The 14,437-nt window shown below is 36.6% G+C and overlaps 1 protein-coding gene across 1 annotated transcript in view; it reads right to left on the bottom strand.

The window, feature by feature from the left end:
- PLCZ1 (phospholipase C zeta 1) overlaps positions 1-14,437 on the bottom strand; it is a 53,317-nt gene that overhangs the window by 19,239 nt on the left and 19,641 nt on the right. Inside the window, exons 6-8 of the mRNA XM_061363898.1 lie at positions 6,914-7,144; positions 4,541-4,697; positions 2,825-2,941 (exon numbers count right to left, since the gene is read on the bottom strand). Coding sequence (XP_061219882.1) covers positions 2,825-2,941; positions 4,541-4,697; positions 6,914-7,144 — 505 coding nt within the window. The remainder of the gene's footprint in view (positions 1-2,824; positions 2,942-4,540; positions 4,698-6,913; positions 7,145-14,437) is intronic.

The following is a 14,437-nucleotide window of genomic DNA, read 5'->3' as shown; positions in this document are numbered from 1 at the left end:
AGCATCCCTATATGCCCCCTTCAGATACTAAAAGGCTGCTCTGAGGTCTCCACGCAGCCTTCTCTTCTCCAGGCTGAACAGCCCCAACTTTCTCAGCCGACCTTCATATGGGAGGTGCTCCAGTCCCCTGATCATCCCCGTGGCCCTTCTCTGGACTTGTTCCATCAGATCCATGTCCTTTTTATGTTGAGGACACCAGAACTGTACACAATACTCCAAGTGAGGTCTCACGAGAGCAGAATAAAGGGGCAGGATCACTTCCTTCAACCTGCTGGTCTCGCTCCTTTTGATGCAGCCCAGGATACAGTTCGCTTTCTGGGCTGCAAGCGCACACTGAAGCTGGCTCATGTTCATTTTCTCATTGACCAGCACTCCCAAGTCCTTCTCCGCAAGGCTGCTCTCAATCTCTTCTCTGCCCAGCCTGTAGCTGTGTCTGGGATTGCTCCGACAAATCAGGTGTAGGACCTTGCACTTGGCATGAGGTTGGCATCAGCCCACCTCACAGGTGTGTCAAGGTCCCTCTGGATGCCATTCCTTCCCTCCAGTGTATCAACCTAACCACAGAGCTTGATGTCATCGGCAAACTTGCTGAGGGCGCACTCAATCCCACTGTCCATGTCAGCGACGAAGATGTTAAACAAGACCGGTCCCAACACCGATCCCTGAGGGACACCGCTCGTTACTGGTCTCCAGCCGGACATTGAGCCATTGACCACAACTCTTTGTGTGCGGCCATCCAGCCAGTTCTTTATCCACCGAGTGGTCCATTCATCAAATTGATGTCTCTCCAATTTAGAGACAAGAATGTCATGTGGGACAGTGTCTAATACTTTACACAAATCCAGGTAGATGACATCAACTGCTTTACCGCTGTCCATCAGTTCTGTAGCCCCATCATAGAAGGCCACCAAATTGGTCAGGCAGGATTTCCCCTTAGTGAAGCCATGCTGGCTGTCACCAAGCACCTTGTTGTTTTTCATGTACCTTAGCATGCCTTCCAGGAGAATCTGCTAAGATCCAGAACCCTTCAGGCAAAGTGAAATCTGTGCCCATCTCTGTATGAGTGTGTACCATAATATAACAAGGTGAGACCATATTTTCATCTCTGAAAACATTGAGCCTATGGCAAATTGCCCTGCTCACCTGACAGTCTCCCTTGGGTGGCCGTGATATGGACAGAATACACATGTGGATGCAAAAAAACTTGGTCATCATCTAAGGCTGAAGAAGGTGTAGCAGACTGCCAAAGATTCAAATATTCTGTAAATGAGAATCTTATAAAACAAAGACATGAAGGCAAGATTGCCTCTAATGCCATTAAAAAGGGGAAAGTGTTTACAGGTGACAGGTTTTTCAAAGCCTGCTGAGTACAGAAGTAATGCTTATTTTTAATGAATCTATCTTGAAATGAAGAGAAACGAAATTATTGTTATTTCATTGCTCATAAAATTAATATGTTTTGTACTGGAAGTTAAGATACTAAACTCACACTGCATCTATGCAGTCACTGAAGATACCCATCTGTTCCTTGGTATTCTGCTGACCAGGAGCATTTGAGTGCTTCTTTGCAGTAGTATGTCATTATCTAGGAACTGTTGGCACCAATATTAATTGTTGTGCCCACATCTCCTGCATCTTTGCTGCTCCAGTCGCACAAAACGATTGAAAACCCACACATCCTTCAGATGAGGCTTCCATTGCTGTGTAAAAATTCCTAAACCACACATATATATCTTTCCATTGCCTATTCTAATTCAGTGCTATAGATCAACATTTGGAAAAAGCAAATGCAATTGCATTGCAACAATATCCACTTTTAGCTAAACAGGCAGGTGCTTCCTTGTGCTTGCTAAACTATAAAGACTGCTAAACCTCAGCTGAAAAAGAATTTCTTTCAAAGAGAAATTAGACAAAAAGAAAAAAGATAAAAAAAAAGAAGAAGAAGTAGCTACTATTGCCATTTTCTCTTCTAAGCGTGCTCTATTTACACCTTAGCCACAGCTGACAAATAAGCACAGAGGTTATGGGATATGATAGATAGAGCATGCAAAAAAATTATAATCTATTTTCATTTTTGTGACAGGCATATTGTAATTTTTTTTTTCTTTTTTGGCAGTACAATGCCTAATGCAAAGCACACTCACTTTTACTTCAAAACCTAAGGTAACATACTTAACATAATTTCAGCCCAAACAGGGAGTAAAATGCAAATCATTTAAACTCTCCTTACAGACACCTATATTTAAATATCATAGAGCTATTAATAAAGAAGGAGATAATACATAAAGGATAAAACTCTGGTTTAGCTGTTGAAAGCTGTATATATATGTGTTTTTGCTACACATCCATGAAAAAAAAATAGTGCGTTGTTTAGTCTTAGGGCTAGGAATAAAGCAAAATGAAGTTCAAAGCTTAAAATGTTGTGTTCTTACTACTGTTTTTCTTATTATCAAAAAACAAAAACCAAAAAACAAGTAGTTTAAAGAAATTAATGCATTAAAATAAACCGAGATATTTGGGATAAGATATAGCTGTTTAACAGAAAGTGATATTTGGAACTACTTAGGGCCTAATTGTAACTACTTCCTAAAGTAAACAGATGAAATTAATATTCCCATTAGTTATTACGTACCAGAATTCCTGGATTCTAGGATAAAAAGTTATTCTAGGTATGTAAACTGAAAAGAAAGTTTAGATAACACAAAATGAAAGTGATACCACTAAGGGAAAATGTGTAACCCACATAACAGAAAAAATACTAGAGGAAGGAAAACCATTATCTTCTCTGCAAAGCCTGGAATGCAGTCTCTGCAAATGTACATACCCATTTGACACCCCACATTCCAGAACTCTTGAGGATTATAATTTGAAGACGCTGCTCTTGTTCCTTTGGGATAGATTCTTGTAATGAATTTTGACGTATGTAAAACAAAATCTCTAGCTGAAAAACAGAATGATAAAACCTTGGTAAGGAAAACTTTATTAGTAAAAAGATCCTATTTGAATAAATAATAATAAAAATGTAATAACCTGATCAGCATATTTTTATTTGCACAATGAGCATATCTTATCAATGTATTTCTATTTTAGGACATTTATATTAATGGTAATGTTTGTTAGCGTATGGGCCACTGAGCTATGGCTAAAATCCTATTTTTAAACCAGAATATTCTGCGTATATTTGAATCTGATAGTATATCTGTGTATAGTGCAGTGTTTTGTTAAAGTTTCAATAACCAAGAATCATTACTTTATGGAAATATTCTATGATCTTAAGGTCCTTTCCAACCCTAACTATTCTATGACTCTATGTCTTCACATCTTCAGTAAATGCATGATCTTTACTTTAAAGCCCACTGTGTTCCCATGGAAAACTAAGAGACGCAAAATTGGATAGTGGTAAAAAAGCCCATTCACTCTTTAGTATTTCAATAGGAAAACAATCCTCCCAAGATGATCTTAACTTGTTCTGAGGTTTAAATAAAAACCAGAATAATCTGAAGACCATTGAAGAGTGCATCTCTAAAACACAATTTATTCCTTCAAAATCTTCAGATGATGTTAGCTATTCAAGTGAGGTTTTTTACTCCTAGCAGTTTTCCTTCACACAAAAGTACAAACTACACAGATGTGTAGTTCTACGTACACTATTCCTGTTTAGTAATAAAAAAGGAAGCTTTACATTTGCAGGCTCATCACTCTGATCTCTTCCATCCTACTTTTATGTTCAGTAGATTGCTCAAGGGACCAGAGGGGACTCTATAATAGTCTGAAAAAAAAAGCCTACTAATTTTGATGATGTTTATCACCATTCATCTAGTCAACCATTGAATCATCTCCACAAAGTGATGGATGGCAGCTGGGATGACCTTAAATGAATGAACCTATGGCAAACTTCATTCTCATGGTCAGTGATGTCTGTTCTTAACATTCCCTTATGGTTGCTGGTAGACAGATGGAGTTAAAACATCAAAGGCTGCACTGTATTGACTGCACAAATGGAGAAGCTCCACACAGATTGAGTTTTGAATAATCCAACATGATTGGTATGAAAGACCTGGACTAATGGAGCAAGCTGCCTGCTACAGGGTTTATTCTTTCCGTCAATGGAGAATGTCTAATTTGTGCTTATCATGAAAGCCAGGATTACTGCATGCCCAGCTCCAGTGGCTACTACAGACTGTACATGGGTGGTATGTGTGTGTGAAACGTATTCCACACACTTCCAAGTGCTGACTGTAACATCTAAATTATTTGATGCAGAAAAAAATGAATCAGAAGTTATTCATACTTTTTGTATACTATGTTAATATTTGTTCTAATAAAACTGCAAGGAATTAAAGCTGGATCTCAATTTTCCTTACAAAACCAACTGAATTATAAAAACACAGTTCAAATAATTAGATATTTCCATAACAGTGTTATAAAGACAACCAAATAAAATTGGGCAGCATGCATTTCATAAAATTTTAACCCAATGCCTAAGCAGTGAATCATAGGCACATTGTTACTTTTATCTGATTAAATCAAAAGAAATTACCTGAATGTTTTACAAATTTTCGTGCTCGAACTTCTCCAATTGAATTATTTTCATAGAACTTCTGATGACTTTGGGAGTGCTCAAAGCTCACAAACTTCTCAGATTTGGTATAAATCACAAGGTCCGACAATGCAAGGGCAATTTTTACCTTTCTCATCTGATAATCATAGTATAAAATAATGGAAGAATAAAAAAATCACAAAATACACATATTTCATTACTACTAACTACAATTAAGAAGACAGTATAATTTTAGATACATAAAGCATGGAAAAATGTGTCACAATTAATGAATATTTGAGTTTAAGATATGACTTTTGGTACTGAGACAATTAAGGTTGTTGCCTCTATGTTCATCATTGCAATTGTAGGGTGAAAAGAGAGATGCTTCCAATGCTTTCTAGCTCAGTATTCTGTTGGACAGCCTTGTAATTTTCCTGATTCTGAGATTGGTATGTAAATTAATATAACTTTTCATGGCTCTTAACATTACTCATTAAAAACATATGTCCAACTTAATACTCCTCAAGAATTAAAAGTACTAGAAAAGGTATTCTGGTAGGAAATATTTAAAGAAAAAGAAATCATAAGCATCTATACATCAATAACAAAAACTCAAATAAAAAAATATGGAATAACAGGCAAATCAATCATAGGTATGGTCCTCCAAGCATTGCTCTGAAATTAAGAAAACTCTGTTATTAATCAAGATGGAAAACTCTTTCGCCAAAGTTTTTGTTCAATCTTGTCCCATTTCCAAATCAAGCAAAAGCAAAGGCTGCTGTGCATTGCAGTACACTGAAACTTTAAATCTTATCTCTTAAACTGGTACTATGTGACATCTTCATTTTACTTAGCATGAACTTGTGAGCTAACTAGTGGTAGTAACCAGCAACAAGCTGATGTTGCTAATAATATTTACATTCTATTAGAGCTTTTGAAGGCAAATTCTCCTCTGACAAAATAGTAGGGATTGCCTGCTTATGGGTCTTCAGCTACATAAAGTTCAAGTGCATTCCTTATTCTGAGGCTGTGTCCCACCAGATGCAGTAAAAGTCTGTTGTTACAGAACTGAATAATACAACTCTCTAGACGTAGAAAGCAGTGACATAGCCAAAGCCAACAGTATCACTAGGGTATTTTGGGTATGGATTCAAATGATCTCCTACCCTTCAAGACAGCAGTAGAGCAAGACCGCAGAATAAATGCTCCCACTCCAATAGCATGGGTCCTCAGAAACCATTTTCCCTTCTGTCTATGAAACATGACCAGACGTCTGTTGTTACTGCTGTTGATCAAGATGTATTATGGTGCATATTCTGGTCTGTAACATGACGTTACAAATACATGTGACCCCATTATTTGGAAATTTGGCCTTCCCTGTTCAAAGAGGGCTCCATCCTTCCTAAGAATTTGTCCTTCCTATCTCTCTGTATTAGATGGAAAGAGAAAAAAACCAAAGATCTTGACCTTTAAAACACTTAGAGAAAACAGACACAGAGGAAGAGACACTGGCTCTCAGCAAAAACAGAGCTGTTGGGAGCATTGCCAGTTTACTCGAATTCAGACAAAGACAGCATGATGTGCAAAACTGACTGGATACTGGGAGCTTCCGCCTGCTTAAAAACCTTAAACATAGCAGTTTGAACCTTGATGAAATAGCAGATTAACATGGCAGAGAATTACTATTTGCTTGAAAAAATTAGTAAGTTCAATTTGACCATCAAAAACAAGATTGAATGCAGCTTTTACGCTCTCCTTCAGAAATAATATTTAATGTTAAGTCTTCACAAGTGAAACATACAAATACCTTTTATATTTTAAGTGGTTAAAAATGTTTCAGCACAACCAGAATTCTACACCTAATTTCATGCATAAATCTAGAACTGAAGAAAATATAGGAATGGAAACTCTTCAAAGTTTCCACAAGAGATTGGTGGACTGCAGGAAGAAATAGTTCATTTTATCCTTCATCATCAGGAACTGCTATCAGTGCTCTCCATGCATAGCCTTGAGACCAATAAAAAGCAGTTGAGCAACTTCATTTTAGTTCTATTATGTTACTGAGCAGCTGGGGCAAGCACAAGATTTGAAAGTAAAAAACATAGGTGGAGTTTAGAATGGGACCCAAGGGAAGGTTTGTTTTTTGCTTTTTAGTTGGATACTAAAATATGCTCTAGTTTGGAGTGTCTTGTCAGAATCAGGAAAACTCTGAAACCTTGAATTAAAATGTATGATTTCAAAATACATTGCTCTAAGTAATTTTGAAGCCTACCTTTTAATTTTTTACTCTAAGATAATATATTCCTTCTTTTTTAAAAACAGCTGGCACACATCTATGCATTTTCTAAATTCAATTGAGACAAAAATTACCTTTGCTTTTTTTCTGGATGGGGCTGAAGGTGCACTGTCACTTTTTCTTTTTGAGGAAACACGCTGTGTGGAAAGAGAGGCTGTACCAACACTGTCGTCTTCATCATCGGATATATTTTCAGGTTCAGAAGCTTCCCCTGTCTCACCATGAATGTCTAAATCTCTCCTGAGCATACTTTCCTCAACTGTTCCAACTTTTTTGTTTTTTATTAGAATTTTGAGTTTTAATGCCTGTAGAGAAAAGATTAAACAGTAGTAGCTAGAATTGTATGTGGACTAATTGTAGGTTTCACATCTAGTTGTTGTTTAATCCATGCTCAAAGCTGTTTATTAAGTATAATGTAGTGAGGTAACACAGTGAAGATAAATACTGGTGGCAGAAGTCAAAAGCAAATAAAATAAACAGAATCTGGGGATCAAAGTATATAACACAATGTGAATATCTAATCCCTTGACAGGAAAAAAAGCTGTCCACCACACAGATAAACAAATGCTGAAACTGTAAACAAGATTAAGGTAGGAAGTTAAATATGTGCCGGAGATGATGGCCAGGTAAGACATAGGAGGTATACTTTTTTACTATGCATGAATTAATTTTTCCATATAGACTTATAGACATGTATCTGATATTAATTTGATTTATTTTTAGTGATCATTGCAGCCTCTAAATATTTGGTACCTTTCTCTTAGTGCATTTGTGCACATCTGTCTAGCATACCAAATCAAAACTTTTGTTGTTATATCGTTTTGCAGTGGACCCTCATGTTGATCTTACCTGGTCAAGGAAATTAACAAAGTTTGGTAATTTCTTGCCTAATCAGTCTTTCTATTTTTAAATGGGCATGTTTCAATTTCCATAATATAGAAGTGGGGGAGGGGAAATCTTTAGATACTATTTCTAGTAAGATGGCTTTCATCTATGCACCTGAATCCTGAGTATATATTTCACTTAGACTTATGAAGTAATATTCATAGTAAAACAGCTGTTATGTAGCAGACATTCATTTCTACCTCTGTACACAGGAACTGCCAGTGAGCAGCAGGACTTGCTTAGATTCTTGAATAAAGTGTTCCACAAAAATATTACCAAAGTTTCATATGCACTAATGAAAAGGAAGGCTGTACTACTGGGAAGGTTACAGAAGCAAGGAACAAATACTTCCACATTAAATAAAATATGCATTTTAAGGTATCCATTAAGTAAATATGAAAAGTATGGATGATAAACATATATATATCCAAATCTTCATATTACAAACTAGAGCTGTAGGCAGAGAAATGAGCATTCAATCTGTTTATATTGCAGTCTCCATTGCTGATAATCCTCTTATCACTTCAGATCTTATATTAGTATTTTGACAGTGTGCTACTGGAATGAGATGTCCTATGCTTAATACCTATCAGTGCCATGCTAGTGTAAGATTTGATTTGTCTGTCTGCATTGGTGATTCAGAATAAGGATGCCCTTTAACATTTCCTTCATTTCTTATTGATGCACTCTTTTTTTTCTGTATTATTTTTACAAGAGTTTTATATGAGTATTGGTACTCATATTTTTAAAGAGCTTCTTTGCATCTTCACATTTCCCAATATTTAAAAGCAATTCTATCCATTTTTTGTCTCATATTTTGTTATTCATAGGTAGGTTTTAATTCTACATTTTGGTATTTTTTTTTAAATACCTGGTATACAAGGGATGGAAAACTTTTCTATGGGTATATCACTGCCTCCTATATGTAAGCTTCCTTTAAGTAAAAAAAGCTCATAGTCGGTGTCATCATATAAAAATGGGCCATGATGTTTTAAGTCAGATTGTTTCTAAAATTCTGTTTATGAAATATTAGCAAAGATGTAAATACCCTAAAGTAACACAAATATTTCTCTTTTTTTTTTTTCTATAAAGATAACATGTTAAAATCTTCTCAAGAACAGTTACATAAAATACTCTAGCTCGAAGAAATTTTGCTATTTTTTGGCCGGAAGAAGGTTGCAATAATTGTTAACCCAAATTACTGAAAGTGAACCATGAGCCGAAAAAAGACATACCACAGACTTCAAGTCTGAGCTTCAAACAGCTCTTAAAAAAAAAAGCTTATAACAAACATATAGTTACAGAATCAATGACTATGTGAAATTAGAGTTCTAATTGGTAATCAGCAGTGCTCTATGTGTGGCATTTGCTTGTGCAAGTGCCTAAATCTTTTAAGGAGATAATGACCTGAAACTGAACATTCACTATGACTTTTTTCTATTTTAAATATAAAATACAAAATATTAAAAAATATATGAGTACTTAGTACTCATATATAACCTGTAAGCACCCTAAGAAAATAAAAAAAGTAAATAAGTGAAGCATCTTCCCTAGGGGATAATGGGATTCTAATGATGGCATAAGCAAAAGCCTGTAAGTACAGTCAATGGGAACAAATATTTAACTGATTAAATGGACAATTCTTATTTCTTGTACTAAATAAGCATCCCAGTTAATGTGAAGTATAACACAATTCAGAGCAGCTGAAGTAATACAAGACTCCAGGACAAAATCACAAGTACTTTGGAATTAATCAGGCAAACCCCCCTTCTGATCACTGCAATTAATGTAAAAAGGGACAAAATTCACTGCTCAGAAACATAGAGAACAAACTTTGGATTTGGGTCATCACTATTAAAAAGAGAATAACCCCTTATATAGATTCAGCATAATGTCCTCTCTTCTCTCCTGCCCAGCTGGTAGGTGCTAGAATCATAGAATCATAGACTGGCTTGCGTTGGAAGGGACCTTAAAGATCATCTAGTTCCAGCCCCCCTCCATGGGCAGGAGCCTTGCTGAGTAACAAGGTTAAAATGAGTTTAAAGTTTTACATAATATTCTATTTCAAAAATTAAATTATTGTCTTAAATAAAGATATAAGGTAAAGATGAGACACATTCCATGAAATCTACCATAGCAGAAACTTTTCAGGTATTAACAAAATTTATCTTGAAAATAACAGGACACCATTCTTAAGTACAGCTGTTAAAAAAGCAAAACAAAACAAAAAACACCCCACAACAAAGACATTCTTTAATTAGTCAGGAATAGAATCACGCTTAGTAAAAGTGTAAAAGAACTCTTTGTGGCAACCTTATAAATCACAGTTACTGAGATATTTCAAATCAATACCACCAGTAATCCCTTAGGTCTAGTTAAATGGATATTAGTTATATCAGAAATACCTTTTCATCTCTTTCATAACAAGTTTATACCTTTTCATCTCTTTTATAACAAGTTTTCATATGACACAGTTATCTAGTAAGAAGTCCCCTACATTAAAAATGACAGTTCTTTGTTGTGCTGTGTAGTAGACACAAAATACATGAGAGGATCTTTCTAACTGTTATTTTATTAAAAATACAAAAAGGAAATATATGACTAGAAGAGGAAATTGGAGGGGTGACACTGACATGCTGGTTTTCTGGGTGAAGTGAAAACTTACACAGTCCTGGATAAAAAAGCTTTCCAAGGAACACTCTTTCCTTAAAAACAATTTTGCAAAGTATATTTCTCATTCATCTACTGGAAAGAGTCCCACTCAAGAACCAAACTCCGAAGATAAAAGAATCAATTTGCTAATGGCTTAGAGGATTGACCTATTATAAACCATTGGCAGCAAGTTAGATTCCATAGAAAAACAGAAACCTTAGCTGGCAATTCTTTGGCCAGTTTTACCTAAGGACTCCATCAGTCAAAAAGACATCTGACAGTAGTCTTGGAGAAAGTTCTAGTGCAGATGATTTTGCATTTATTTGAGACTTTTAAGGAAAAAGAGGGGAGTGTAACTGCTCCACCAATATGCTGCAAATAACCCTATTAGCTGACCTGCTGCTCATGGTTCAAGAATCTGCAACTCAGAATCTGGGTGACTGTGGACAGAAATGTTTCTGAACATCTACAGTATAGTAATTAATCATCCAGATCTGTGGTAAAGATTAAAGATGACTTGTAAAGCAACAGTAATTGCTACTTCAATTTCAGTTAACGATGCCTCAATATTTCTTTCCAATTCTGTGATAGGAAACCTGCAAATAATGAAAAATTCCTTAGTTCATGTACCTATCATGCCAGCAGTATAAGGTACTTTGATGTACTACAATGCAAAGTAACTGAGGAACAAACATTCATCAAAAGCATCAGTGTGTTTACAACATTTTTTGTGTGCTACATTTGAGGCTTACTTGTTTCTTTCAGTATCTGTCAAACACATTAGAGAGTAAGGATTCAGCAGGGTAAATAAAAATTGATCTCATTTTTAGGATTCTAATATTTTCTAAGTTCATCTACACTGCATAGGCGCTGCACAAGACACCACATTCTGTCACTTTATATCAGCATAATACAATACTGGTGCAATCATCAGGAATCTCTGGTATCACTCAGTGATGTCAAATATAATCTAATGTGCAAACTGGCTCAAAGGGCCTGATATTCCAGAAAATATTAAAGGAAATTCATGAAGTCTTTTTAGAGGCATCATCACAGCCAAGACTGTGAGGAAAGGACTGTACTGAGCCTGTTGATTTGGTTGGAAAAACATATGCATGGGAAAGAAGTAACAGGGTAGATACAGTAGAAGAGATTGATGAAACTCAAGGGTGGCCTCAGTTTTGATAAGGGCTGTGTGAAAGAAACAGTGCAAAAGCCCTTTCTTTCCTTTACTCCACATGTCAAGGGAGAATTGTCCATTGGGATGCTGTAGAATACAGTAATATTCCAGGGAATTAACAAGACTAGTATAGCTAGCTGCAGAATGAACATATAACTGAAGCCAAAGGATTAAAACATAATCTTTCCCTGCAGTTTTATGGGGTTTGTGTTTCAGTGCAAGAAGGTTTTGTAACACAGAAGAAAGAAAAAAGAGCAGAAAGCAATAACATTCATGACCATCCAATATTTTTCTGGATCTCCTTATGATTTTCTCTTAGGCATACATAGAATCATAGAATCATAGAATAGTTAGGGTTGGAAAGGACCTTAAGTTCGTCAAGTTCCAACCCCCCCTGCCATGGGCAGGGACACCTCACACTAAACCATGTCACACAAGGCTCTGTCCACTTGGCATGGTTAAACTTCATGAGGTTGGCATCAGCCCACCTCACAAGTGTGTCAAGGTCCCTCTGGATGGCATTCCTTCCCTCCAGCTTATCAACCGAACCACACAGCTTGGTGTCATCGGCAGACTTGCTGAGGGCGCACTCAATCCCACTGTCCACGGCACCGACAAAGACGCTGAACAAGACCAGTCCCCGCACCGATCCCTTAGGGACACCACTCGTTACTGGTCTCCAGCTGGACACTGGGCCATTGACCACAACTCTTTGCATGCAGCCATCCAGCCAGTTCTTTATCCAGCGAGTGGTCCATTCATCAAATTGATGTCTCTCCCATTTAGAGACAAGGATGTCGTGTGGGACAGTGTCGCACGTTTTACACAAGTCCAGGTAGATGACAGCAGCTGCTCTACCCCTCTCCATCAGTTCTGTAGCCCCATCATAGAAGGCCACCAAATTGGTCAGGCAAGATTTCCCTTTAGTGAAGCCATGCTGGCTGTCACCAAGCACCTTGTTGTTTTTCATGTGCCTTAGCATGCCTTCCAGGAGAATCTGCTCCAAGATTTTGCCAGGCACAGAGGTGAGACTGACTGGTCTGTAATTCCCTGGGTCATCCATTTTCCCCTTCTTGAAAATGGGGGTTATATTTCCCTTTTTCCAGTCGTCAAATGGTAGGAGACATCATGCATGAGCTGTGGTCCAAGGAAGCACCTAAGAATGGATTTGCTCTGCATTTTAAACCATCTTCCAGACACACACAGTCATCTCAACTGGCAAAGGTGCAGCTCAAAATCTACATAGAAAAGGAAGTAGGGGACTGATCAGGCAACAGAGGAGAAAATAATTTCTGTGGAGATCTCCAAATCTCCAAGATCTAAACATGAACCTGTAACTGACAAATGATTCTGTGGAGTTGTTTGGAAGAATCATGTGGCATTCCTCTTCCTTTTCAGACAAGGGAACCATTTGATTCAGATCTTGAAGAACATTGAGAAGTTGGTATTAAAAAGGAAGCCTTGCATGAGCTGCATTTACCCCTTCACAGCAAAAGAATAACAGCAGCTGACAGATGAGAAGGATTTCCAACCCAAGAAGCATAATGTTTCAGTCTTGTGTGACAGGGAGAAGCTGAATGTTAAGAGTCCTTGCCAAAGAAATCTGAGAGAAAAAGGGAGGGCTGGTTAGCCCAGAGTTAGGTCTTTGAGGAATCTTATTAGCAGGTTGTTAAAGAAAAAACTGGCAAAGGAGGCAATAACACAGCTTATGAACACAAGAGGTGACAACTAAGTGATAATTAACTTGCTGTGACACAATCAGAAAACTCAAGGGACAGAAGGATGCCCATTACATTTATAGGCAGGTGAGACGTGTATCAGTAGAGTTTTGTGCTGTGCCTCTAGGAATATTATTAGATTGGACTATTCTCCAACAAAGCATATTATAAAAATGTCTCTGTGGTTATTATTAATTTCAACTAAGAGCAAAAGACTTCCTTCCCATCTTTCTTGCTAAGATTCATCCAGAAATGTGGAAGGTGGAGATGAACTCAAGGTAGACAAAGATGACAAAAGAAGGTAAACAAGATTGTAGGGGAAATGGAAGTAATGCACTAAAACTCTAATCCCAATACCTTAATTTTGTAAATCAGAATAATTAAATTCATCCCTATACACACACAGCCACAGGAAAGTGACTTGAAGTATATTCACCTTAATACTGCGCTACTTTAGTGTGACATCTATGTCGATTTAGAATCAAGATAAGTAAATATATTAGCATATAAACAATTTATCACCTACTTTCATTTTGTTTTGATGTAAGAGTGTAGCAGTCTAAAAAAAGAAACAACACTGAAAACAACATAATTTTAAATAAATATTTAGAACAGAATTTAAAAGCATATCCTGTACAACATGAGTAGGAAAAAGCTAATAACCTAGGTAAAAGGAATGTATGCTGGCCACAGAACATGTTGAACAGAACTCTGCAAAGTAAAAGTAAATCAGACAGTGTGATTTCTTAAAAAAAAAAAAAAAAAAACAAACAAAAAAACCCCTTGCTTTTTGCAAGTAGAATACTTTTGTAGCCAGGTGGACCAGTTTCCCAGCCTGCATTTGGGATAGGAATTTATTTTTTATTTTTTCAAAGCTAGTTATTAGGCTATTGGTTGTACAAACCTCTGAGCAAGTGTATTTACTGCACCTTAGCTATGCCAATCAACACTAACCACACGAACCAATCTCACATCTCAGCAGTTACAATGAACATTAATCGTCCTGAAATTTACTATATTTCACTACACTTACATTAGAAATCAGAAAACTGCTATGTTTAAATAACAGTATCTTTACTCTGTTATTGGTATTAACATTTCTGATATATTTTTTTTTTCCTGGGATGGCTTTATCAGCTGGGTTATTATAGAATCATATCAGA

This window comes from Neopsephotus bourkii, unplaced genomic scaffold (genome assembly GCF_033783945.1).
Source record: "Neopsephotus bourkii isolate Nb327-2 ecotype Australia unplaced genomic scaffold, CSIRO-AGI_Nbou_v1 NB_1183, whole genome shotgun sequence".
In the NCBI taxonomy this organism is placed as follows: domain Eukaryota; kingdom Metazoa; phylum Chordata; class Aves; order Psittaciformes; family Psittacidae; genus Neopsephotus; species Neopsephotus bourkii.
The sequence above is the reverse complement of the archived record's forward strand: the minus strand, read 5'-3'. Positions and strand labels throughout refer to the sequence as shown.